The sequence below is a fragment of the Microcaecilia unicolor genome, chromosome 2 (genome assembly GCF_901765095.1).
Source record: "Microcaecilia unicolor chromosome 2, aMicUni1.1, whole genome shotgun sequence".
Classification (NCBI taxonomy): Eukaryota; Metazoa; Chordata; class Amphibia; order Gymnophiona; family Siphonopidae; genus Microcaecilia; species Microcaecilia unicolor.
In genome coordinates this window covers 425,085,927-425,112,216 of record NC_044032.1, presented here as the reverse complement: position 1 = coordinate 425,112,216, position 26,290 = coordinate 425,085,927, and the positions used below count along the sequence as shown (strand labels likewise).

The 26,290-nt window shown below is 43.5% G+C and overlaps 1 protein-coding gene across 1 annotated transcript in view; it reads left to right on the top strand.

The window, feature by feature from the left end:
• Positions 1 to 25,998, top strand: part of UBE2D3 (ubiquitin conjugating enzyme E2 D3) — a 129,291-nt gene extending 103,293 nt beyond the window's left edge. The window contains exon 7 of the mRNA XM_030190758.1: positions 20,794 to 25,998. Within this exon, the coding sequence (XP_030046618.1) occupies positions 20,794 to 20,839 (46 nt within the window). The 3' untranslated portion in view covers positions 20,840 to 25,998. The remainder of the gene's footprint in view (positions 1 to 20,793) is intronic.
• The last annotated feature ends 292 nt before the right edge of the window (positions 25,999 to 26,290 follow it).

Below are 26,290 nucleotides of genomic sequence, written 5' to 3'. Positions count from 1 at the left end.
GCGGTTTCTCCGGTTTGCGGTTTTGGGCTAACATTTCCAGTTTCAGGCCTTGCCTTTCGGCCTAGCCACAGCTCCCTGTATTTTTTCCAAGGTGATGGTGGTGGTAGCTGCCTTTCTCAGGCGAGAGGTGCCATTAGCCTGGATTGGCCGCTATCGTGGACAGGATGCTGGGCTCAATGGACCCTTGGTCTTTTCCCAGTGTGGCATTACTTATGTACTTACTAGTAAAAAAGCCCCGTTTCTGATGCAAATGAAACGGGGGCTAGCAATGTTTTCTTCTGTGTGCATGTGGCAGTGTGTGTGTCCGTGCCCTCTGGCCTCTCTCCCCTCCCCCCTCTGAGTCCTTCACTGTTACAGAGCCAGCGATTTGATTTCGTGCTCTGCTGTTTTCCTTCACTGACTGTGTTACAGAGAGGGCGGGGCAGACACTCATAGGGAAACCGGATATCTCGCCCCCTTCACACTTCCGGCTGGAGGCTTCATAGAACGTTGGTGTTGCCTTTTATATAGAGAGATGAGGGTATCAGAGTTCACCCGTATCTCGACGACTGGCTCATCAGGGCGGATTTGGCAGACGAGAGCTGACTCGCCACGATCAGAGTTATAACGGTTCTTCAGACTCTGGGCTGGATGATCAATTTTTCCCAAAAGTCACCTGACCCCCTCTGTCTTGAGTATTTGGGGGTCTGGTTCGACACGGCCTCGGGGTTCGTCTTTCTCCCCGACCACAGGCGAAGCAAGCTTCAGGATCAGGTCCGTCTTCTCCTGCGGATACCTCGCCCTCAAGCTTGGGACTTTGTTCAGCTCCTGGGGTCGATGATGGCCAACATGGAGGTGGTTCCCTGGGCGAGAGCTCACATGAGACCGCTGTAGATTGCTCTGCTTCAGCAATGGTCTCCGCTATCCCAGGAATGCCAGCGCAGACTGTGTCTCCCTGCGGCCTGGCACAGTATGGATTGGTGGCTCTCCGGAATGCCGCTTGCGCTTCCTTCTTGGTGCCTGGTAACAGATGCCAGCCTTTCGGGCTGGGGAGCTCATTGCCAGGGAAGCTATGCTCAGGGTCAGTGGACCCCCGTGGAAGCAGGGTGATCCATCAATCGCTTGAAACTGAGTGATTATTCCAGGCTCTTCTGGCCTTCCACAAGACTCTGAAGGGGCTTCCTGTCCGAGTTCTGTCAAACACGACAGCGGTGGCCTACATCAATCGTCAGGGAGGCACTCAGTGCAGGGCCCTGGCCGCGGAGGCTGCTCTGATTTTCCACTGGGCCGAGCTCCACTTAACATCTGCTGTCCGCAGCTCACATAGCAGGTCAGAGCAACGTGCAAGACGATTTCCTCAGCAGACATCAAATCGACCTGGCGGAATGGGAACTGGCAGAAGTTTTTCTTCAGATTTGTGCCAAATGGGGTATTCCCGGATTGGATCTAATGGCGTCAAGTGCAAACTCCAAAGGCCCTCGCTTTTTCAGCAGAAGGAGAGATCCTCGGCGGGGTTGGATGCACTTGCTCAACCTTGGCCCTCGGGCCTCCTATATGTGTTCCCTCCTTGGCCCTTGATAGGGCGAGTCCTCCTGCGGATTCGTCTGCACCGAGGATTGGTGATTCTCATCCCGTCGGATTGGTCAAGGCGTCCGTGGTACGCGGATCTCCATTGGATGCTGGTGTAGGCTCCACTTCCTTTGCCTGTGGTGTCAAACCTGTTGGTTCAGGGTCTGTCCGGTGACTGTGGAGGATCCCTGCTGATTTGGTCTTACGGCCTGGCTCTTGAGGGCGCAATTGAGAAACAAGGGCTACTCTATAACAAGGTCATCTCCACTCTCTTGCAGGCCCGCAAGCAGTCTATCTCCGCAGCTTATGCTCTGATCTGGCGCAAGTTTGAGGCGTGGTGTGTTTCAAAAGCGGTCACACCAACGCGGGCTACAGTCGCGCAGATACTGGACTTTTTGCAGGACAGCTTACAAAAAGGCCTGGCTTACAATTCCCTTCGGGTTCAAGCGACAGCGTTGGCATGCTTCCGAGGGAAAGTCTCTGGCTTGTCCCTTGCTGCTCATCCGGACATTGTCCGATTTCTCAGAGGGGTGCTTCGGCTCCGTCCTCATGTGCGGTCACCATGTCCAGCCTGGAACCTGGGGCTGGTGTTGAAGGCTCTTCAGCGTTCGCCTTTTGAGCTGCTTAGGCGAGCTTCGTAGAAGGTTGTGACTCAAGACAGTCTTTTTGGTGGCCATGACATTGGCTAGACGTGTATCTGAGCTTCAGGCACTTTCCTGTCGGGACCCTTTTCTACAGTTCTCAGAGTCCGGGGTAACACTACGTACAGTGCCTTCCTTCCTGCCTAAGATGGTTTCAGCATTTCACCTGAACCAGCCCATTTTTCTACCTTCCTTTTCTAGGGAGGACTTTCCTGATTCCTTTGGGCAATTTGCGTCTTTTGGATGTCCGCAGGGCTCTGTTGCAGTATCTACAGATGTAAAATGACTTCAGGGCTTCTGATCACCTTTTTGTATTGTTGACAGGTCCTCGACGCAGGTGTAAGGCTCAAGGAAGTCATTTTTTCTGTGTATCTGCTTTCAGGATGGTCTCCGCCTGAACCTTTTAAAGCACATTCCACGAGAGCGATTTCCTCCTCGTGGGCTGAAACGGGTGTCCTTTCTCGTCAAGAGATCTGTCGTGCGGCTACTTGGGCTTCTCGATGTTTGTACGACATTACAGACTGGATGTTGCAGCGAGGCAGGACGCACATTTTGGAGCGCAGGTGCTTGCTCGCAGAGTTGCCTGTTCCCACCCTACGTAGGGAGTGCTTTTGTACATCCCATCAGTTAATGGATTCATCTGCTGTTGATGTCAAGGAAGGGAAAATTAGGTTCTTACCTTGGTAATTTTCTTTCCTTTAGTCACAGCAGATGAATCCATGATCCCTCCCTGTCTGGTTTTGTTTTCTTGTTCAGATCTTTCATGCAGATATTGTATCTCATTGGGAGGAGTTGAAAACCAGTTCTCATTTTCTACATGCTGTTCTATTGCAGGAGGTTGAGGTTGTCCCTCCTTTGTTTGGTTATTTCTCCGGTTCTGGGGCGTTTGTTCACTGTGAGTAAAGTTTGTCATTTTACCTTTCTTATTCACTCTGCTTTGGAAGTTTCATATACTGAAGGCAGAAGGGGCTAGCTGTCCAAGGTCACTGTCTTTTCAGTGTTCTGTATCTCCACCTGCTGGGCTGGTAGGCGGATACAACCCATCAGTTAATGGATTCATCTGCTGTGACTAAAGGAAAGAAAATTACCAAGGTAAGAACCTAATTTTCCCTTCTGTCATTGCTCAGAATCATACCAACTTCTCACCACTGCCTCAAAGGATAAAACCACCTAAGAATAGATGGTTCACAATAGGCTCAGGCAGACTACAATATGTGGCACAGAAGCATCTACCCTCACAAATGTTGCCCCTACAGAATTCTTTTGCTCCATTACAGCACTGTGATGCCCCTGAAAATAGAACTGATGCAGAAGAAAAAGCAATATGAAGGTGAAACATAAAGCAGTGAAGGTGCCCAAAGAGAAAAGACACCCCCCCCCCCCCAAAACACTAATATTGAAACTCATACCAGGAAACGTTTGCTAATAGGGGATTTAGTTATCGGAGACATTGTTCAAGGGGCCGTGCAAAGTGAAATGCCTTCCAGGCTCCTCAGCTACCAGGAGTACTAAGCAAATAATTATAATCAGAGAAGAAACTAAGGAATCACACTGATCATCTGGGAACAGATGACCTGTCCAGTAATACCCCACTTGCAGTGCAGAGAGCTTTTTAGGAGCTGGGGGAGGGGTTAAAACCTTTGGTACAAACAGCTTTTTCAGAAGTACTACCTACCTTTGGAAAGGGAGAGAAGATTGTAAAGTACTGAATTTCAATAGCTGGCTCAAAGCCTGGTGTCACCAAGAAGGTTTAGGTATATAGGAGGATGGGGCAATAAATGGAAAAACAGACTATATTGTAATGATGGGCTGCATCTCACGGTGGCAGGAAAAAAAAATCCTTGTGGAGAAATTGTGTTTCTGGGCATTTGAACTAGAAGGCGGGGTGGCATATGGATGCAGATCACTTCATGGTCACCCCCAGCTAACGACAAGATGTGACAGTAGAAAAGAAAGCAATGAAAACAATCTTAGCAAATCACTTCTTCCTTAGCGTCCCTCCGGACCGGACCAGGATTGGACTGATGGGTTGTGCTCGCCTACCAGCAGGTGGAGACTGAGAAAAACTCTGACTCTAGAGAGCCAATAGGAGCCCTGGCCATGTGACCTTAGCCTCAGTATTTTCTCAGTCTCCCAGCAGGTAGGAAGCGAGCCCATTAGTCTCTCTCTCTCTCTTTTAGAGGTTTACAATAAGAACAACATTGCTACCTCTTCTTCTGTGCCTAGGAATTCTCTGTTAGACGCTGGTCAGGTAGGGACTTCTTTTCCTTTCTTTTACAGCCTCTGGGGGTGTCAAACTCGGATGTCTCCGGGTCCCTCCCCCCTTCCTCCCCATCTCCCATACTTAGCTGGGAAGGACTACCCTTTGTTTAGAAAGGTGTATGTCTTTGGGAGAGGCAGCCACTATAGAAAGTTAAATCTTATAAGTATTTTAAGGAGCAAGCTACATCCCCCGGCTTCTAACGAGCAGACAGCTATGTGTTGTTCTATTACTCTTCAGCGGAGTTTTCCCCATTACTTTAACGAGCAGGCAGCTCTGGTTGCTGTTTTTAGGTGTCTATATTATCTAGCTGGTTAAAAAAAAAAAAAAAAAAAAGGGGCAGCAGTAATTTGGAGGAGTTTAGGTGTAAAAAAAAAAAAAAAACAATTAAAGACAACTTGTCCCCACTGACTGAATGAGCAGACAGCTCCGTTTGATTGCATGGGAATGCTGTGAGTCAGCTGTGTGTAAAAAAAAAAAAAAAAAAAAAAAAAAAAGAGTAAGCGGCAGCATTTTGTTTTCAGCCCTCTTTGAGTTGAGCTGTACTTTATTTAGCACTGCCGTTTGTGTTCTTCCCTTAGCGGTTTGTTCGGCGGAGCAGGGCTTAAAAAAAAAAAAAAAAAGAGATTTTGGCGCGAATCGGGTACGCGCGTGCACGCGCATGCACGCGTACGCACGTTACCGTCATGTCTGAGAAGCTGAGACGCGCTGTATGCCAGCGTCGGGGATCTCCTCTTCCGGCTCCTGTAAATATTGTGCGCCGCTGGGGGGTGCGTCGGGACTTTCTCTTTCGCCGTCTTCGGGCCGTTTGGGGCTGATCTTTCTCAGGAGTCGCCTATGTTCTTTAGGGGGGTCATTTCTTTGCTTTTTATGTTTTTAATGTTGAGTAGCTGGTTGCTGTAGCCTAATAGTCAGCACTACAGTCTCTGAAGCTGCTACTACTACTATTTATCATTTCTAAAGCGCTACTAGAAAAACGCAGCGCTGTACACTTGAATATGAAGAGACAGTCCCTGCTCCTCAGATCTTACAATCTCATTAGGACAGACAGAACAAACAAGAGATAAGGAGATTTTAAAGTGAGCAGGTTTAAAATAAGGGTCCTGAACAGAGTGAATAAGGGTTAGGAGTTAAAAGCAGCATCAAAAGGTGGGCTACAGAACTGGGTGCAGGTCCCAGTTTTAGTAATTTATTTCTCTTTCTGGGACTCCTGTATGTCTGTGTCCCACTATATATACATTACTTGGCCAGCCTGTTTGATGTTTGTTTCTTTATAATCTCGGGTGACGTTTGTCTGTGGGCTAGGAGCCAACTTTTCAAAATTATTGGGGGTGCTAAGTCCAATGAAAATGACCCCTCCCTGGACATATACATGAGTTTTTCTCAATATCGGGGGTGCTCAAGCACCCACAGCACCCACAGAGTCGGCTCCAATGTGACTGTGGGAAGGTAGTTCACAGTTGTGTTTTTTTTGTTATAGCATTTTTCGAAAGGTTGCTTTCCATACCAGGATATTTCCTATATGTTAGCTATACGTTTGTTCTTCCACAGGCATGGGGGCAGTAAGGATGTTATAGGTACATGCCACTCTCACCTGTTTAACTTTGTGTCATGAAATCATAGTTGCAGGCTACTCTTACATGACAGTCATCTTCTTATTTCCTCTGTCCAGGAGTTCTTGCGGTTTTATTTTTAGATGGTTATGCGTTTCATTTCGCCTCCTTTCTCTATCGCTCTCACGGCAAGGCATGTGAAGTAGGGGTCTCCCTACATAGACTCTTGGATCTTAGACCATTTTCTCTCTTGATTCTTCCGAATGCAATTTTAATTTCTAGTTCCTAAGAATGGATCTCCCTTCCTCCTATTTGGAATCTCACTGCCGTCATGCGCACTCTCAGTGTCTCAAATCTTTATCACAAGAACCTAGTTCCTAAGAAGGAATTTTCCTTCCTCCTATTTCAATTCTAAATGCTGTCAAGAGCGCTCTCAAAGTCTCAAGTCTTTTTCCTGAAAGCCTTCGATCCATAGTGAAGCTTCGTGCAGCACATTTTTTGATACAAACTTTTCTGCATATTTCTCTTAGGAGAGTTTCTGAGAAGGATAGAGCCCGGTGTGAAGGAAGCTAAGCAGGGTCCGCCCGGGCTGGGTCCTGGAAGGGTGACCAGCTTACAGTGCGCAATAATGTCCCTTCACAACACTGTTTTCCAGTCTCTAAAAGTTCATCATAGTTATGCTACCCCTCAGAAAAGGGGAGATTCTTCTTCACTCATGGCGAGTCAGCTAGCTATTTAAAAAAAAAAAAAAAAAAAAAAACCTCTTGTCGACAAGTCAGCAAGTCGCAGACCGAGAAGTGCAATTTTTATGGTTCTCAGGATGCCTAGTACTGGTGGTCAAGAGTCGTCTAAATATTTCGCAGTCTCCACAATATTTTGGGGTTACATGCGACATAGTTGCAAGGTTTTTTCCCTGGGCAATTGCCTTTTGCAGTCTCATGAGCTGCACTCCCGTGCTCTTTATCTTTTTGAGTGTTCTGAAGCATTTGCAGCTTCCCTTTTGTTTTTTTCCCCGAGACTGCTGCTCTTCTTTTCGGCATTAGTTGAGTAGGACATTCCTCCTGGCATTTGGTTGTTACTTCCAGGACTACCATGTGGTCTCTTTACTTTGCAACTTAATTTTTTCCTTCTTGGCTCTTGGCATTTGGTTTGCTTTCAGGATTACCATGTGGTCTCTTTACATTGCAACTAGGAGACTGTCAGTCGCTCTCGGAGCAAGGAGGTATCCCTGAGGGCTAGCGTTTTATTCTGAGCACTCTGTCTTTGGTCAGCATTGTTGCCATGTTATGTTAGTCCGGAATGCTCTTTCTGTACTCTCATAGGACTGTTATCATCTTAGGTTACTTCAAAGACTCAATCCTGCTCTCTGGCAGGACTGTTTCTAGCTTATGTTCTTTCAGAATGGTCTTCGGTCTCCTGGTAGGTCTGTTGCCTTCTTAGGCTACATATTGAGGCCCCTGGTAAGTCTCTAGTCTTCTTGTGTATTGAAGGTACATCCTTTCCTCGGACAGTTCTACTATCTGGTCATTCTGTTTCTTTACAGGGCTTGCATGTGCCCCCCTTTACACGATTGACATGTATGTCATTTTATTTTTGCATGTTTTCACTTTTCTCTGTAAGCTGCCTAAAGGGCAATCTAGCGAACAGTGCAGTGAGATGTCGTCGGGGAGGCCCAGCTTCGGTTCTCACTCTGACTCTAATCGTCCTGCCTCCTAGGTGGGTTCACATCCGCACTGACGTTTGGTTTATTTCATGGCTGATGTCTGTTTTATTCAAGGGGAGTCATTTGTATGGATCTACCATCTGACCAGCCCTGTAGCATGCCATCCCCTTCTGGCATGGTGGCCTTCTCTTCAGGTCAGGCATTTCGCTTAGATATTTGGATCTCAGGGGCGTAACCCTTATGTTTTGTTTTGTTTTTTCCTTGCAGATATACCAGGCTGCCTTTTAGGTTGTCATCTTGACTTTTTATGGAGCCGAGGGGGTTTTCTGTTTTCTCTAGAGGACCTTCTCTCTTCCCCAGTCCGGCCTCTTTGTTTCTCTCTTGCTCAGGCTGGTGCATGCTCTCAGTCTGGGACAGGCATTCAGCCTTGCTAAGCAGGATGGCATCTTTTGTAGTTGCAGTATTCTCTTCTCAGCTTTTAGCCTCTGTGCCTTAGTGACATTGTCAGAGGGACAGGGTGTTATTCTTCTTCGCACGATAATTCAAAATCATCTTGTTTCCTTTAAGGTTTCTTTCTCCTTTCAGACACTGTTGTTAGTAGCCATGGCTTCAGCTAGCAGGGTCAGGACTGCAAGTTTCTCTCATACAGGTTTTCTTTTTTTCCAATCAGCTAGTACGTCTAGGTAAGAGGTACTTCTTCACCTGGGTATTTCTTTTTCACTCTGCCTTAGTTTCCCATTTTTCATCTTTTCCAATCACTTTTTTCTTACTGGTCTGGACTCTTCTACTGGCGTTCAAGATCACAGGAAATTATATGCTTTATATATGCTTTACATATTAAAACAGATCTTATATATTTAAAGAGCTGTTACAAGCTATTTGGTCCTTCCTTTTGGTACTTCTAGTCAAGGTAAGGTTGCCGTTGTTTCGGCCTCACTATATCTCGACGTATTAAGGAATTCATACCTTCTATTTGTCTACTCACTGGGGGACCATTTCCTGAGAGTGTTATAACATATGCTCCATCTTGAGAAGCGGGGTTCTTTCCTGCGCACAGCGATTTTTGGTGCACTAGGTGCACATTTTGTACGGTGCCATTTTGAGCTTATCTTCATTCTCTTTTGATTGATATACACTCTACATGTTCATTGTCGCCAGGAGGTGATCAATGCAACTCGGAGATGCTTAGGGGTTGGAAAGGGTCCCTCCCTTAAGGTTACTGCTTTGGTACTTCCCATCAGTCCAATCCTGGTCCGGTCCGGAGGGACGCTAAGGAAGGAGAAATTAGATCTTACCTGCTAATTTGCTTTCCTTTAGTCCCTCCGGACCGGACCAGGCCCCTCCCATATTTTGTCACTTTTTCAACGGGGTATTAAAAAAAAAAAAAAAAAGACGCTTGTACATATATAGGACTTTAAGTGGACCATGCCACGTCTCTGGTCGGAGTTGCTGGTGGGTTTAGTTGCTGGAATATATGTGTATGTATGTATTTATATATCTATCTATATATGTATGTATATATTTATATATCTATATATGTATATAACTTTGAGGTCCTTAGCACTTCTGTGCTGAGAGTTGCTGGTGAGTTCTAATTCAAGTGAGCCATACCACTTCTCTGGTGAGAGTTGCTGGGGTACCCAATTGCTGGTATATATATATATATGTGAACCTTTAAGTAAACCATGCTAGTATATATATGTGAAACTTTAAGTGAGCCATACCACTTCTCTGGTGAGAGTTGCTGGTGAGCTATAAGACAAGTGAGCCATACCACTTCTCTGGTGAGAGTTGCTGGTGAGCTATAAGACAAGTGAGCCATACCACTTCTCTGGTGAGAGTTGCTGGTGAGCTATAAGACAAGTGAGCCATACCACTTCTCTGGTGAGAGTTGCTGGTGAGCTATAAGACAAGTGAGCCATACCACTTCTCTGGTGAGAGTTGCTGGTGAGCTATAATACAAGGGAGCCATACCACTTCTCTGGTGAGAGTTGTTGGTGAGCTCTGATACTTGGCATTGCCGAGTGCTTTGTGGCTGCTAGGATTCCATACGGCACAGATGGTCTTTCTTTCCTGCTTTGTTATTCAAATACTGAGGCTAAGGTCACATGGCCAGGGCTCCTATTGGCTCTCTAGAGTCAGAGTTTTTCTCAGTCTCCACCTGCTGGTAGGCGAGCACAACCCATCAGTCCAATCCTGGTCCAGTCCGGAGGGACTAAAGGAAAGCAAATTAGCAGGTAAGATCTAATTTCTCCTTACCAACACAGCAGGAAGACTAATCAAAAAAACTAAAGACAAAAATGCTACTGAAATTTAGGTGGAAAGCGATAACCACAAATGCTCACAGTCTAAGCAACAAAATTGATGATCTGCAAGCCCTGATGTTAGAGACAGACTTAGACATTGTTGCAATCATGGAGATGTGGCTCAATGAATGCAAACATACCAGGCTATAATCTATTTAGGAAAGATAGAGATGGTCGTAAAGGTGGAGGAGTAGCTCTGTATGTGAGAAACAATACCACGGCAACTGAATTGACAGGGGCATGGGAAAAGGAAGACGTGATATGGATCACCTTAAAAAGATGATGGAACCTCTGTCCACACAGGTGGTGTCTACAGACCTCCGGCACAATCGGAGGAACCTAGATAAAGATCTGGTTACTGATATCTAAAAGTTGGGAAAGAAAAGAGTTGCTGTTGGGAGATTTCAATCTGCCGGATGCAGATTGGAAAGTTCCATCTGCGGAATCGAAAAGAAGTAGGGAGATCGCGGATGCTTTTCAAAGTGCTCAGCTCAAACAAATGGTGATGGAACTCAAGAGGGAGGGAGCAATGCTGGACCTGGTGCTTACAAATGGGGAATGTGTCAAATGTCTGAGTGGGTGCCCATCTGGGCAGCAGTGACCATCAGTTTGGTTTTATATAACAGCTGAAGTGGAGGGCAACCACTCACAAAAAGTCTTGGATTTCAAGTATGCTGACTTTAGTAAAATGAGGGAATACCTGAGGAAGGAGCTGATGGGCTGGGAGAACATACGAGAAGTGGAAGAGCAGTGGTCCAGGCTGAAAGAAGCTATAAATATGGCCACAAACCTTTATGTAGGGAGAGTAAATAAAAGCAAGAGAAAAGGGAAACTGATACAGCTCCCCAAACAAGTAGCTGAGAAAATAAAGGCTAAAGAGTTGGCATTCATGAAATACAGAAAAACCCAAGAAGAGGAACAAGGAGGAATACCACATGAAACTGAAAGATAACATCTGGTGAAAGCGCAAGTGGAACAAATGGCTAGAAATGTAAGGAGGGGCGATACATTTCTTCAGGTATATTAGTGAAAGGAGGAGTACTAAAAGTGGAATTATAAGACTGAAAGATGCTGTGAAATGCTATATGGAAAATGATATGCTAAACAAATACTTCTGTTTTCATGTAAGATAATTCTGGAGAAGGACCACGATTGCCAAAGTACATATGAGAATGGAGTGGATATAGCACCGTTCATAGAAGTGTTTATGAACTTGAAAATCTAAAGATGGGCAAAGCTATGGGATCCATCCCAGGATATTGAGGGAGCTCAGAGAGGTTCTGGCAGGTCCTCTTAAAGATTTGTTCAGGGGAGGATCTGTGAGATTGGATTCTTGGGGGGGGGAGGGGGGGGTCTGAGATTGGAGAAGAGCGGATGTGGTCCCTCTTCACAAAAGTGGTGACACAGAAGCTGAAAACTACAGGCCCGTAAGCCTCACTTCGGTTATTGGAAAAGTAATGGAAGCTATGCTGAAGGAAAGGATAATGAATTTCCTAGAATCCAATAAGTTGCAAGATCTAAGACAACATGGTTTTACCAAAGGGAAATCATGCCAAACTAATCTCATTGAATTCTTTTACTGGGTGACCAGAGAATTGAATCAAGGACATGTGATAGATGTTATCTACTTAGATTTCAGCAATGCCTTTGACAGGCTGAAGATAGGACCCAGCATGGTGAACTGGATTAGTAACTGGTTGATGGACAGACACCAGAGGATGGTGGTTAATGGAATTCACTCAGAGGACGGAAAGGTGAGTAGTGGAGTGCCTCAGGGATCGGTGCTGGGGCCGATTTCTGTTCAGTATATTTGTGACATTGCCAAAGGGTTAGAAGGTAAAGTTTGCCTTTTTGCTGATGATACCAAGATTTGTAACTGAGTGGCCACACCGGAGGGAGTGGAAAACATGAAAAAGGATCTGCAGAAGCTAGAATAATGGTCTGTTTGCACTTCTTTGCATTGAATTTTAATTGCCAAAGTGATGCACTTATGTAGTAGAAATCCACGGGAGATGTATGTGTTAGGTGGTGAGTCTGATATACACAGATGGGGAGAGGTATCTTGGGGTGATAGTATCTGAGGATCTGAAGACGATGAAACAGTGTGACAAGGTGGTATCTGTAGCCAGAAGGATGCTAGGCTGTATAGAGAGGTGCAACCAGCAGAAGAAAGGAGGTGTTGATGCCCCTGTACAAGTCGTTTGAGGCCCCACCTGGAGTATTGTGTTCTGTTTTGGAGGTCGTACCTTGCTAAGGATGTTAAGACTTAAGCAGTGCAAAGAAAAGCTACAAAACTGGTATGGGATTTGCGTTACAAGACGTATGAGGAGAGACTTGCTGACCTAAACATATGTATAACCTAGAGGAAAGGAGAAACAGGTGATAGACGTTCAAATATTTGAAAGGTATTCACAAACAAACCTTTTCCGGAGACAGGAAAGCGGTAGAATTAGAGGACATGAAATGAAGTTGAAGGTGGGCAGACTCTGGGGGGGAAAATGTCAAAGTATATTTTCAGAGCATGGTGGATACTTGAAATGCCCTCCCGCGGGAGTTGGTGAAACGGTAACGGAATTCAAAAATGCATGGGATAAACATAGGAATCCTGTTCAGAAGGAATGGATCCTCAGAAGCTTAATGGAGATTGGATAGCAACACCGGTAATTGAGAAGCAAAGCTAGTGCCTGGCAGATTTCTACGGTCTGTGCCCTGAAAATGGCAAGGACATATCAAGGTCAGGTATACATATAAAGTAGCACATATCAGTTTCTTGTTGGGCAGACTAGATGGACCGTACAGGTCTTTACCTGCTGTCATCTGCTGTTTTATATCCACAATGATATACATGAGTGGCTTGTACGTCCTCCTTGGAATGCAAATCTCTCATATTTGTTGTGGATATTGAGAAAACACGATGGAACTTGGTGTGCCCCAAAGACTGCGTTGAGAAGCCCTGCCCTATAGTAAAGAGCCATTTCTTTAGTCTCCTTCCAGGCAGCTATATGTAGTGGCTCTCGGACTTGAACCCTCCTGTGTTGAATCCAGCAGTGTGCAGAGGTGGGTGGTCTTGAACATCACTGTGGGGGACCTATCAGATCCCGGACTTACGGTAGCTGGTGAGACTTGCAAGATGAAGATAAATAACGTTAGGAATTCCTTTGTTTGGATCTTCCATATTGTCAGGGCAGTTGAAGACAAGGCTGCGGTGTTTTATAATCATGCTTCTAAGAAGCTCACACAGTCACATTCTCAGTTGTGGTACGGTTTCACCCTCCTAGAATCATGGTCTTTTAGAGAAGTCCTGAAAATTTAGGGACCAAAATGTATTGGCTGCCTGGAAATACTTGTAGGAAGTACCATCTTATGTCCTGGCCCCCAAATTCTAGTCCTGGTTGGTCCAAATTTAGAGGCCATGAGCAAAACTTGGGCAGCTACCTTCTTCCTTTAGGAAGATATGCCTGAATGGTTGGTTTGACTGGGGTGGACCCCTACTCGTTGCAAGTTGTGCGCTTTCACAGCAAGTCTTGCGGAGTGGTTGGACACTTGCTTTCCTTCACTTTCCTGTAGGCTTTGGGGGTAGTGCTTGGCTGCTGTAGTGAGCCACAGGATTTTAGCTCAAGGCTGCAATTTATTTTTTCTTTTCAATCCCCAAGCAGAATAGCAGACATTAGCTCCCCACATGGCTATATAATGATATTTGATATTCCTTCCAAAGGTTTCCACTACTTGTTTCTCAGATACAATATACTGGATCCTTTGACAGCTTCACACTCTTCCCATTGGGCTAACTAGCTTCTTTTACCTATTTGTCAAGGGGTAGTAAAATCTGATATCAGTTTAAGACAAGTCAGCTCAGTTTTGATTGTAGCTAGGGTTCTGTAGGTGTGGAACCCTTGTACTGTTTGAAAAATAATTTAGACCTAGTTTCTGGAGCATATGAACATGGTCTTGTGGGCATGGACATTAGGGGCTTGAGACCTCATTCCCAGTGTGCAGATGGACCATTCTCAGGGAGAACTTGGGAATGGGATTTTTCTGTAGGTGTTTGGGGGGGGGGGGGGGCATGAACCTGTATGTACCTGTACTCACACACCTTTCCTAATTCACTCCTTTCAGGGTGACCGCCATTAGCCTGGTGTCACAAGGCTACTTCCTCTTTCCAGGGAAGCTGAAGGGAGCCTGAGCAGGTGATTGCAGTTGTCCCTGGCCAGGGAGTGGATGGGGGTTGCCTTTATGGTTGTTTTGCATTATGTAGGTGAGCCTGATAGGCTGGGGCAGGTGGAAGTGTTGACACTGGTCTTTAGACCTGTTTTCCAAATATATACAGGGGCCAGAGCCAGCCATCTAGCATTCAACCTGGCCTCTATATAGCTTGGGAGAAAATAGTCCGAATGGTGGCAGGCAAGATAAGCATTGCCATACTGGGACAGACCAAAGATCCATCAAGCCCAGTATCCTGTTTCCAACAGTGGCCAATCCAGGTCACAGGTACCTGGCAAGATCCCAAAACAGAACAATACATTTTGTGCTGCTTTTCCTAGAAATAAGCAGTGGATTTTCCTGTCCATTTTAACCATGGCTTATGGACTTCCGTTTTAGGAAGCTATCCAAACCTTTTTTTAAACCCGCTAAGCTAACTTTTTTACCACATTCTCTGGCAACGAATTCGAGTTGTTGAGTGAAGAAATTTTCAGAAAAGTTACTTCATTGCACACCCTGGTATTTTTAGAAAGAGTAAACAAGCAATTCATGTCTACGGGGGTAACTAGCTTCATTGTGTTCCCCCTAGTCCTAGTATTTTTGGAAAGGGTAAACAAGCAATTCATGTCTACCCATTCCACTCATTTTATATACCTCTTTCATATTTCCCCTCAGCTGTTCTTTCTGCAAGCTGAAAAGCCCTAGCTGCTTCAGCCTTAACTTACAGGAAAGTTCTCTGTACCCTTTATTTTCATCGCCCTTCTCTACCTTTTTCCAATTAAACGAGCAGTGACTGGAATTGCACACAGTATTCAAGGTGTGGTCGCACCATAGAGTGACACAAAGGCATTATAATGTCCTCATTTTTGTTTTCTATTCCTTTCCTAATACCTAACATTCTATTTGCTTTCATCACCGCTGCTGCACACTGAGCAGAAGTTTTCAATGTATCGTCAACGATGACACCTAGATCCCTTTCCTGGTCGGTGATTCTTAATGTTGATTCTTGCATCACGTAGCTGTCGGGTTCATCTTTCCCACATGCATCACTTTGCACTTGCTCACATTAATCGTAGTCTATTTGGATGCCCTGTCTCATAAAATCCTCTTGCAATTTTTCATTGTCCTCTTGCAATTTAACAACTTTGAATAACTTTGAACAAACGGGGCGCTAGTTGCCCTAGGATGCTGTGATAAGCAAGTCAGATTTGATCTGGAATGCTGTTCCTGTGCATGAGCTGGCAGCAGCACATGACAGCTGTAATCATTCAGAGGAATCTTCTGAGCCAACACATTTTGGGACTTTGAAGTATAAGCACAGGAAAAAGTGGCTGTGTACCTCATGTCAGCTTGGCAAAATTCCAAGGCAAGTTCTTCAGCCAAAGAAGAAAAAAGCAGGAGCCAGGGGACTGGATATCCTGGTAGAACCAGAACTGTTATATATTCTCCAGCACATGTTGGAAGCATGATCTGATTTCTGAAGGGGCCAATAAGGATACCCTCTTCTCTTCTCCTCCCCCCCCCCCCCCCCCCCCCCAAAAAAAAAAAAAAAAATCCTTCCTGGAAGGTCTTTTCTGTTCTGTTATAGCCTTGGCTGAAAGAATAATGCAACACGGCAAGGATACTTAAAAGTGTCAGATAATAAAAGTTTTGATGGTATAGAAGAGGGTCATGTGTTTGAAGTCCTCTGCAAGTTCAGTATTTAGGTAGACACTATTTCCCTTGTGGGATCTATTTCAGCCATTTTCAAAGAGATTTGGGGCAGAGACTAGCTCTAGAACAGTCATAGAAGCGCCTTATTAATCTTCTAGATGGAGCACTCTTCTCTGTCGAGTGGAGCATGCAAGTCTTGTATTTGGAACCTGAAGTTTGTCCTGAGAGCTCAGTTCTTCCTTCTGTCAGGGTTCACAGGGTAGTGTCTCATTGAGAGTTGGGGCAGAGGTTGTTTTTGTTGGATAATTTGAAAAGTACATCTTTGTAAAAACTACTCCTGTTTGAGTGTAGTGTTTTCACCTCTGGCAGAATCAGACATGCTGTTTTCTGATGATGAAATTGGGTAGAGCAGGGGTGGCCATTCTCAAGGCAGTTGTCGGTCACCCTGGAGATGTTTGTAGATACCCATTTCCTTCTGAAATCTGGATAGGTCTTTGGTTTACTGATGTGGCCTAATAAGGCACAGTGATCTTTTTTTGAGGCTCTGATTTAGGAGTCAAGAAAATACCGGTAATTACCTTGCACCACACTAGCAAGCAAGGGCTGGCAAACTTGAGTGCAGTCCTTGTAGGTGGTTTGAAGGTTTTTTTCAGAGGAGAATGGCATGGCAGTGTTTGCCTCCATTAAACTCAAGTACATTATTGTGGGATTTGGAGGGTCTACACTGAGAGCTAGTGTAGCTTCTTCCCATTCAGGTGGAGCTTGGGTAACATCCCATTCAACTGGCATGGATAATGTGAAATTGACTAAAATTTCCTTTCCTTGAATCCTGCCAGACAAGTTTGGAACCCACCCATGGCTGTCAAGGTGTCTGATAAATTCAGAAAACTAATTGTGTGTATGTTGTACCACTCCATACTCTCTGTCCATATGAGAGCTTCCTGAAAAAATCAAGCCTTAGAAAATAAGGGTCACCAACTTCTCTCAAAACAGCCTCTTCACTGAGGAATGCTTCCCCAGTCAGTCATATCCTTGGTGAATGGAATTATTATTCATGTTTGTGATATGGCATTTTTGACTACAGGTTTGACTTTGGAAATTCAAAACACAAGAGTTGCCTTTAGTTGTCCTTGCTTTGACTTAAGATAGTAAGAAGGTTGGGGAAGGGGGGTTGAAATTTAGCTCTGAGCTGTTTTTCTCCTGACTCCATCTGCTGGTAGGGGGACATAACTCAATTATCTGGTCAGGCAGGATTCAAGGAAAGGAAGTTAACCGGTAAGTCCAAATTGAACCATTAAGTCAATTATACATATACTGCTTTCAGCTTAGTGACTTCACTTGTCTTCCCTGTTAGAGCTAGCCAACATGCAGACAAGTTTGGATTTCAAGGTACATGGCATGATTACTGTGTTAAATACTTTTTGTTATAAGAATGAAGCTAACGTTACAGCCCTTGGATATGGACATTAGTTGAAATGCTCTCCACTAGCTATTTCCATATCAAGGCTCCTCTACTCCCAAAAGATTTTATTTTGGTCATGAAATTGTGTTTAGTGCAATTACTTAACAGCTGATATCTAATTTTAATAGGTATAATAGATTAGCAAGAGAGTGGACAGAAAAATATGCCATGCTGTAGGGTAAGAGTATCTGTGGCTTGTGGTGGTTTAAGTTTGGTTGTTGCATGCCTAGACATTGGAATCATTGAGGATAGTGTTGGGTGAACTACTTGCTGAAGTAGTATATAACAGCTTGATCTAAGCCAGAGAGTGCATTTTGAGAAAACAAAGGCTACTCATATTTGCATGAGAATTCACATTTAGTCCAGCAGCTCTAGTAACTTTTTTTAATGGGAAAATATTGAAATCATGTTTTTTGTAAAAGTGTGCTTCTGTTTAACACTCATATGTCACCTTTCAAAAATCAGTGGCTAGAATATCACAGTTCAATGACATTAAAGTAATCCCAACATACGTTAAAACTCTCCATCTCCTGACTGTATTAGATATCCAACAATCCTATCCTGTTGGTTTTCCTCTTCCTTCCTATCCCACTTTTCTCCATAGAAATTACTTCTCCAAGACACACAAAATAGCATATGAAGATCAAAAGCCCCTCCACATGTGTGGCACACTTCCTAAGTAAACTTGAAGTGTGCAGATATGTAATGGTAGGTAAGCAAACTTTGTGGTTCTGGGAGGAATGTTTTGCTATACCAGATCCAATGTGAGCTAGCATATTGGATGTTTTATATAACACAGTAACATAGTAGATGACGGCAGAAAAAGACCTGCACGGTCCACCCAGTCTGCCCAACAAGAAATTCACATGTCATTTTTTGTGTATACCTTACCTTGATTTGTACCTGCCTTTTCCAGGGCACAGACCGTATAAGTCTGCCCAGCACTATCCCCACCTCCCAACCACCAGCCCTGCCTCCCACCGCCGGCTAAGCTTCTGGGGATCCCTTCCTTCTGAGGAGGATTCCTTTATGTTTATCCCACGCATGTTTGAATTCCGTTACCGTTTTCCTCTCCACCACCTCCCGTGGGAGGTCATTCCAAGCATCCACCACTCTCTCTGTGAAAAAATACTTTCTGACATTTTTCTTGTCTGCCCCCCTTCAATCTCATTTCATGTCCTCTAGTTTTACCGCCTTCCCCTCTCCGGAAAAGGTTTGTTTGCAGATTAATACCTTTCAAATATTTGAACGTCTGTATCATATCACCCCTGTTTCTCCTTTCCTCCAGGGTATCCATGTTCAGGTCCGCAAGTCTCTCCTCGTACGTCTTGTGACGCAAATCCCATACCATTCTCGTAGCTTTTCTTTGCACCCCTTCCATTTTCTTTCACATCCTTCACAAGATACGGCCTCCAAAACTGAACACAATACTCCAGGTGGGGCCTCACCAACGTCTTATACAGGAGTATTAAAACCTCTTTTCTTCTGCTGGTCACACCTCTAGTAACACTCTAGTAACACTAGTAAAAAAGGCCCGTTTCTTAACGCAATGAAACAGGCGCTAGCAATGCAATGAGTTCCTGCCATTAATGTTTCTACGGTTGTATTCTGAATATAATTGTTGTTTACATGTGTAAGATTTCTTTATATACAATATTTTTTGTGTAAACTGTTAGTGTGGTAAGTTTTCCTTGTTCAGGCCCTTCAATCAGTTTAACAATCACATCAGAAGAGCTCCTTACTTGTGAGAATGCAACATACAGTTGCCCATGTGCGACTGAGAGTGACAGTGTGTTTTACAGACAGTGTAAGAGAGAGAGACAGTGATTGAGTGTGTATGTCTGTCTGTCTGTGTGTGAGTGACAGTGATTAAATGTTTGTCTTTCCTTCCGTTCTGTGCACTTGCCTCCACTGATGTTTGTACCTCCCTGTATATGATTGTTAGAGATTAAATCCACTCCACTTCCCTCCAAGTTCCGTTCTGTCTGATTGGTTCTTCGTTGACAGTGAGAGCCAATGAAACGCTGAACTACAGACTTATGAACCCTACAGTGCCACAGAGTCAGCTTCAGAATGTTGGAGGTGCTTTTTATTATATAGAAGAATTTCACAAGAATTTCATACAGCAGTAGTAAAGTGCAAATGAGTGCAAGCCCACTAGTGAGGAGCCATTGTGTGAATTTTGTCATGCTTTTAGTCAGATTGTGAATCTCTTTATGTGGAATGAATTGCTTTGATTTAATCCAAATAGTGTATCTTGGCTAGACCTGAAACTGTAACAGTATTGGAAGGTACAACATAAGAGATTCTTATTGCAGATTTCCAGTTGCAAGGCTAAAAACAATCCTTTTGAATAAGTGAGCTAAGCTTAGGAACTGGACAGATTTCTTTGAATTGGGAAAATGAATGTGTGTTGACTATTTTGCTCTGTTTATATTCCATTGCTGTTATTTTCTAGGTACGTGTGCTCCTCTTTCCAGTATTCCTTGCCCTGTTCCAATCATTAAAACATAAGAATAGCCATGCTGGGTCAGACTAATGGTCTATATAGACCTGCTTCCTTCTTCCAACTGTGGCCAATCCAGGTCACAAGTACCTGGCAGAAACCCGATTAGTTGCAACATTCCATGCTACCAATCCCAGAGTAAGCAGTGAATTTCCCATATCTATCTCAATAGCAGACAATGGACTTTCCTCTAGGAACTTGTTTAAACATTTTTTAAACCCAGATATGCTAACCGCTGTTACCACATCCTCTGGCAGCAAGTGCCAGAGCTATTTGTTGAGTGAACAAATATGTTGAGTTTATCTTGTTGGGCAGACTGGACCGTTCAGGTCTTTATCTGCTGTCATTTACTATATCCTATCTGTTTTAAAAGTATTTTCATGTAATTTCATTGTGTGCCCTGGTCTTTTGTAAAAAATGATTCATTTCTACCTGTTCTACACCACGTATCCCCCTCAGCTGTCTTTTTTTCAGTTCCCTCTTCATTTATCCTCCCCAGAAGCTGTGCCTTGTTAGCATTTTTCTCAGATTGTTCAGCCCTCATTAAAATGCTGATATACAAGGAGTCATATGTAAATGACAACCATGTTTGCTGTCAAAAAAGCAAAAACATGTAATAGCCTCAAAATGGCAAATACAAAAATCCATCATGCACCTATAGAATTGATTTCAGAGAGAAGGAATGCTGTTCTTCCTTTAAGAGAATTTGATGTATCACTCTTCAAATCTAAAGAGTGGTTTACAAAAGCCAAGCATAAGCAAAAGAAATTGGAACTATTGCCAAGCTGGAAATTCAAGTAAATGCTGAACCACATGTATAGCAAAAAATAAGCTGTTCTAAATTCATTAGTTGCCTTTGCAATGAGAGTCTGTATATCATAGGGTTTGAAGAGGGTGCTCATTTCAGTAAAATGTGTGGTTTTGTTTACACAAGCTTTGTGTAGTACAGTATTTCAGACTGGGTTAGTATCAATTGTAATTTCTTTCCTATTTATTTACAGGTACAACAGAATAGCTCGTGAATGGACTCAGAAGTATGCCATGTGATGCTACCTTAAAGTCAGAATAACCTGCATATAGCTGGAATAAACTATAATTACTGTTTCTTTTTTTTTTTTTTTCATTTTCCTATCTGACTGCTCCCCATCAGACTTTTCTTTTTGTCTCCCTCCATTCATGCACATGCTCATCCAAGAAGAAGTTAGATTTCATCTTTGGACAAAACTGCTTTTAGAATTTGTAAAGTAGTTACAAGAAAAGTTCAAGACTTGGGTCCATTTTAACATGGAGCATATGTACTAAATGTCCAGTATCTTCACTTGTCTTTGGTTATGAGATCCACCAAAATCCGTCTCGCCCTATGAAAAGCTGAAGACACCTTGAGGGGGGATGTTAAAGCCTTATATCAAAGGAAGCTTCGTAATAGTGGCTACATCCCTCTTATGTAAACCTTTCAGTGTTTAGACATTTGAGGTTTCTTGATCTAGTTTATGCTCATAACTTAAAGCTGCAACTGGGAAATTGGTACAGAATTTGTAGCAGCAACAGAACAGAATCTGATGTATGTTATGCATGTCAGTAAAGGAATGGCACATTTTTGTTACACAAAATGGAAATTGGAAAGTGGCACCTCCCCTTGCATCCCAAATTAGGATCATACCATTTTGTAACCCTTTTTGGTTTTTGTTTTTTTGTTCGTTTGGTTTTTTTTTTGTCTGAGCTATTAGTTAATCTATCTTCCAAAACTCTGTCTAATATAGCACTGATTAAATGATGCATCAGTGGATGAGTGATCAACTAATAGCTCTGGTAGAGTTGGGTTTTTTTTTCCTTCAATAAAGTTGCATAAACCAATGTTAGCTGTCTGATCAATGTTAAAAAAAAATTTTTTTTGTAAAATCAAGCTGTTTTGTGTGTATATACTATTGGGATTTGCCTCACTGTTGCTTCAAATGATGTAAGAATTCAATGAAAATCATTTTCTCTGTTCACCTAACCCACTTGCTGTATTAGATTGCTGCATTGTTCTATGTGATGAATGCAGTTTTAATCTGATAATTTTGATAGTGTAGTTGTGTTTTGCTGCACTTGAGCAGGGAACATAGCTAAATTATAGACTTAGTAGCTTGTCTGCTTGGAGCATATGGTACACTTGTATGTGCATCCCTATTTCTGCTGTGATCTATTGCCATTCTGTGGCTGGCAGCAGGGAATTTCTAACATGGTGTGTAGGTGGCAGTGATAACATAGCAGTGGTGTTGAACATGGGCCTTCAGGCTGTTCTGAAGTGATTTTCATAATGTGGGATGTTCATTACTTAAAAGGATTTGTTCTGCCAGTTACCTTAATATTAATTCAGTGGACACTTAGTCTTTACTCAGATGAAAAAAACATAATGAATAAAAGGCTTTACTGTGTTGTTTGGCAGTAAAATTTATGCCAGTCAGTTTCTTTGGCACAGTAACAGTTCTGCTTTTTTTTTCTCCAGTCCTTCCCTTTTCCCAGTTATTGAGTCTGTTGGAAAAAACCAAGATTTCATGTCAAAAGCCAGTTGGGGCAGACTACTTGTGATTTCCCCAGCATTCTTTTCTGTAGCCAGAAATCTGAGTTCAATGGCAGATGAAATGTAATTTGGATGTGCAAAGTGATGCACAAATCCCAGTTAGAGATTAAAAATTCTGGGTTCATTGTGAACAAATACTTCCATGTCCTGCTAGACCAGTCTAGACAAGTTCATGTTACTAAATCCCCAATGAAGCCTCCTCCCAAACTAGTACATGGTGGCAGAGACTGATTTCCAGTGACTTGTTACAAGGATTGGTGCAGCACTGAAACTTGCTAGTATTCTTTGCCTACAGTAGATGGTACTGTAGGTTTTGTTAGTGTGGCTCTCAAAGCACAGAATGAGGTTTGTAGCCTTGTGTTTGAGCTTCAGTGCCTTGGATTGCACTCTAAATGATCAGTCTGAATCTTCTGCCCTAATTGAGCTGGGGAATAATTCTCTGCCAAGACTGAGACTTGCAGGTCTTGGTCATGAGAGGCCTGAGGTCTTGTGCAGTTTGCCCTGTGGGACTGCTGCTTGGGGGGGGGGGGGGGGGGGGGGTGCACATATGTAGGATTTCCTCAATCCTTATACCTCTTTTATGCCCCTGCCTGAGCCTTCAGTCTAGAAACAAAGAGCTAGAGACTTAATTGAGAGCAGAGGTTAGCAGGTAATGCCCAGGTACTGCTGGAAAATTGGTCAGGCTATGGAAAGCAAGAAGGGCTGCTTATCTACTCTTCAATTCCTCCTGTATTCCCTTATCCCTTTATTTTTGTGCCCCTGCCTAAGCCTCCATTCTAGAAACAGAGCTAGAGAATTAATTGAGGGCAGAGGTTAGGGAATACCCAGGTAGTGCTGGAAAATTGGTCAGGCTGTGGAGAGCAAGAAGGGCTTCTTAACTACTTGTCAAAACTTCCAGATTCCAGTTTTGAGTTTGAGCCTGTGCACATAATGTTTGGGCTCAGACTTGGTTAAACTCAAATCTGGAAGTTTTGAAACGTAGATTGTCTAGTGCTGCTCTAAGTTAACTGTTGTGTGTTCATTTACTAGGGACCCAGCCCCAAAGTGTGTCCTATTTCCTCACCTTGAGTTTACTGCAGCATCAGTCTTTCCAAGGGTTGGCTGTGCTGGAATTCCATGGTCAGTGGAGGTGTGAGGGGGCTGCAGCAGCACTTGCCAAGGTAGTGTCTGTTACTCTAACATATGTGCAGGAATGGTCCTGAATTACGCTAGTCTAAGAAGGGCTGACTGTGTCAGGGCTCGATTACCTTCCATCAGCCTTGTGGTGTATTGCTGGGGGAGGAGGAAGCCACCATGCAGTAAGCCAGGTCAGTCACAGACTTGCAAGTGATCAGAGCCATGGAGCAGGGCTCCCAACACTTCCAAGCAGTGCAACTTGTCACATCCACCTGCATAATAGCATAGGGCTGGCAGCAGGGCAGCACTGGAGATCAGTGAGCACAAGTCCTGGCTCATCCAAATTCTTCTGGGTCTTTGGCTGTGTGCAGTGCATGAGGTTTTTTTTTGCTGCAGCTGACTCAGTTGGAAAGGAGTGCTGAATTGGACAAAGGATCAAAATTGAGAAAAACACCAGACATTGCCCCGGAAAAGAGGACATGTCCAGGGAAATCTGGATGTATGGTAATAGTGCCTTTACTGACTTCTTGTTTCAGGTGTGGGATGTCCATTTCAGACAAGGTTGTATGTTAAACATGATTACATGAACATGGAGCCTGATTCATGTTGTCTACTTTGATGGTAGAGTTGGGAAAAGCAGAGATGTGATCCATTAGTGCTTTCGTTGCAGTGGGCAGAGCTCTGTCCAATCTGAGCAGGCAGATGATCAAGATTAGCTGAGTGGAGATTTTTTTTTCACTCTTTATTCTCAATGAGAGGGTGTACCTGTATGCAATGTAAACAACTTATGTTGTACCACAAGCAGTATATCAGATATCAAGCATATCTATGGATCTGGTAGGTATTAGGCCCTAATTCCTACACCAGGACTCAAGTATGTTTTGGTAGCTATCTTGTATAGCGATGTGTTTTTTTTTTTTTGCCATGTGTGCAGTTCTGTCACTTCTAAAAGTTGCGTTATCCTCTGGCCTTCCTTAAAGGGAGCAGGGATGAAAGCAGGGTCTTATGTGCCTTATGTTTATAAGATCTTGCTACATTGGAGACTGGCTTTGAGCATTGTGGGCTGCAAGGGATTAAAAAAAAAAAAAAGGGAAGTGGTTTCTCAGCCCTCATCTGGGTGGATCATGGTAGTTATTGGAACTGTCCTGAACTGGACAGAAGTGCTGCTGGGTCTGGAAACAAGAATTAGAAGCAGCATCCTGGGCAGAGTTGAGGGTGGTGGTTTCAGAGGATCTGTAGAGTGGCAACATGGTAACTGCTATGTTCTTGTCAAGCATTACAAGCTAGTTGTCAGAGCTAGGGAAGCAGTAATCAAAGGGGCCTTTTTCTACTGGGACCCATGAAATGGGGGTATATCCCACTTGACTGGTCTAGCAGGATAAGGAAGGTAAAATTACCTGCTAATTTCTTTTCCTTGAATCCAGCTGGACCAGTCAGGACCTGCCCAGGAAGCTAGGGCTGTGCAGTCACTCGGAAGCAGCTTTGGGTGGAGTCAGTAAAAATGTACCAACGGAAGACTAGCTTCAAAATAAAAACTTTTGTAATGGTAAATGTCATTTTATACTTTGCTCTGGATCTAAAGTTAAAGCCTAATAGCAGTAGGAACTGGAGTTAACAGTAGAAAAATAGGAGTCTGGTGTACCAGCTCTGCCAGGTAAACTAATGCTCATCTGACTGTTTTCTCAGTAGGTTAGGAGCCTCTCTTTGGGTCTTGATCATTTATTTTAGCAGATGTTTAGGAATGGTTACTGGTATACAAAGATATTTGTTCTTTGTTTGGTTTTCAGTGTTGTGATTCTAAAACTGTCTGCTTTGGCAGAGCATACTGGCTAGTTCCAGGATTGTACCCAATTATACCAGCAGTGTCACTGGAAATTGGTGTGGTATGCCTCATCCGGCGGTGGAGGTGATAACCAACTTGTCTGAACTGGTCTGACAGGACTTAAGGAAAGGAAATTAGCAGCCAAGAATTGATTTCAGATTCATGTACCATGGCTGCTTAATTCCCAACATCTTTTAAAATCTGAAAATGAATGGAGAAGAGAATATTCTTCTGTATAGGTCTCTTGTGACTTATATGAATTAACCAGGTAGATCTGAGAGAGCCATTGCTCATACATGAAAATGCTTTTTGGAATTTGGCTACTTTCAACTAGGATGCTGGGCTTGATAGGCCACACTGTCAGATCAGGTTTTCTTGTTCTTAAACATAGCTTTTTGCTTTTGGATGAGCTTCCCTATATGTGGGTATGATGTAAATCAAGATTTATTATAAAATTACTTTATACTTGAGAAGAAACTAAGATGCTGTCTTAGAGACGCATAAGATTTCCAGTGAGAGAAGTGGGGGAGGTGAGTAATTTCTAATTGCTTAATAGTGATGCTTGCTTGTTTTTGTTTCTCATGTTAGATTAGTTCTGTAGCCAAAAATGGCTAGTGCCATGTGGCACACTACTTTGGTGGTAATTTTGGTACATACTTCCTCTTTACCAAGTTTTATTAAAGAATACATGGGCTTTAAGCAATACTTATGGTTTAGAAAGCTTATTGAATTGAAAATATTGATCCACATGCCCCTTTTCCGAAGCAAGGTTGAGAGACTGCGAGATGCTTTCCTGTTTGCCCTTTTGTGTAAAAACACTATGGGGAAAAAAAAAAGGCCCCAAACTATCCCTAACCAGGGTCAGATTATTCTGAGGCCACGTACAGACTGCTGTTTCTTGTGCTTATATTGGTTACGTAACATGATTAAGCAATAGCCTGCAGGAAGCAGAGTAAAGAGTCATGAGATGCTTCGCTGTGGCTGTTCTTAACACAGG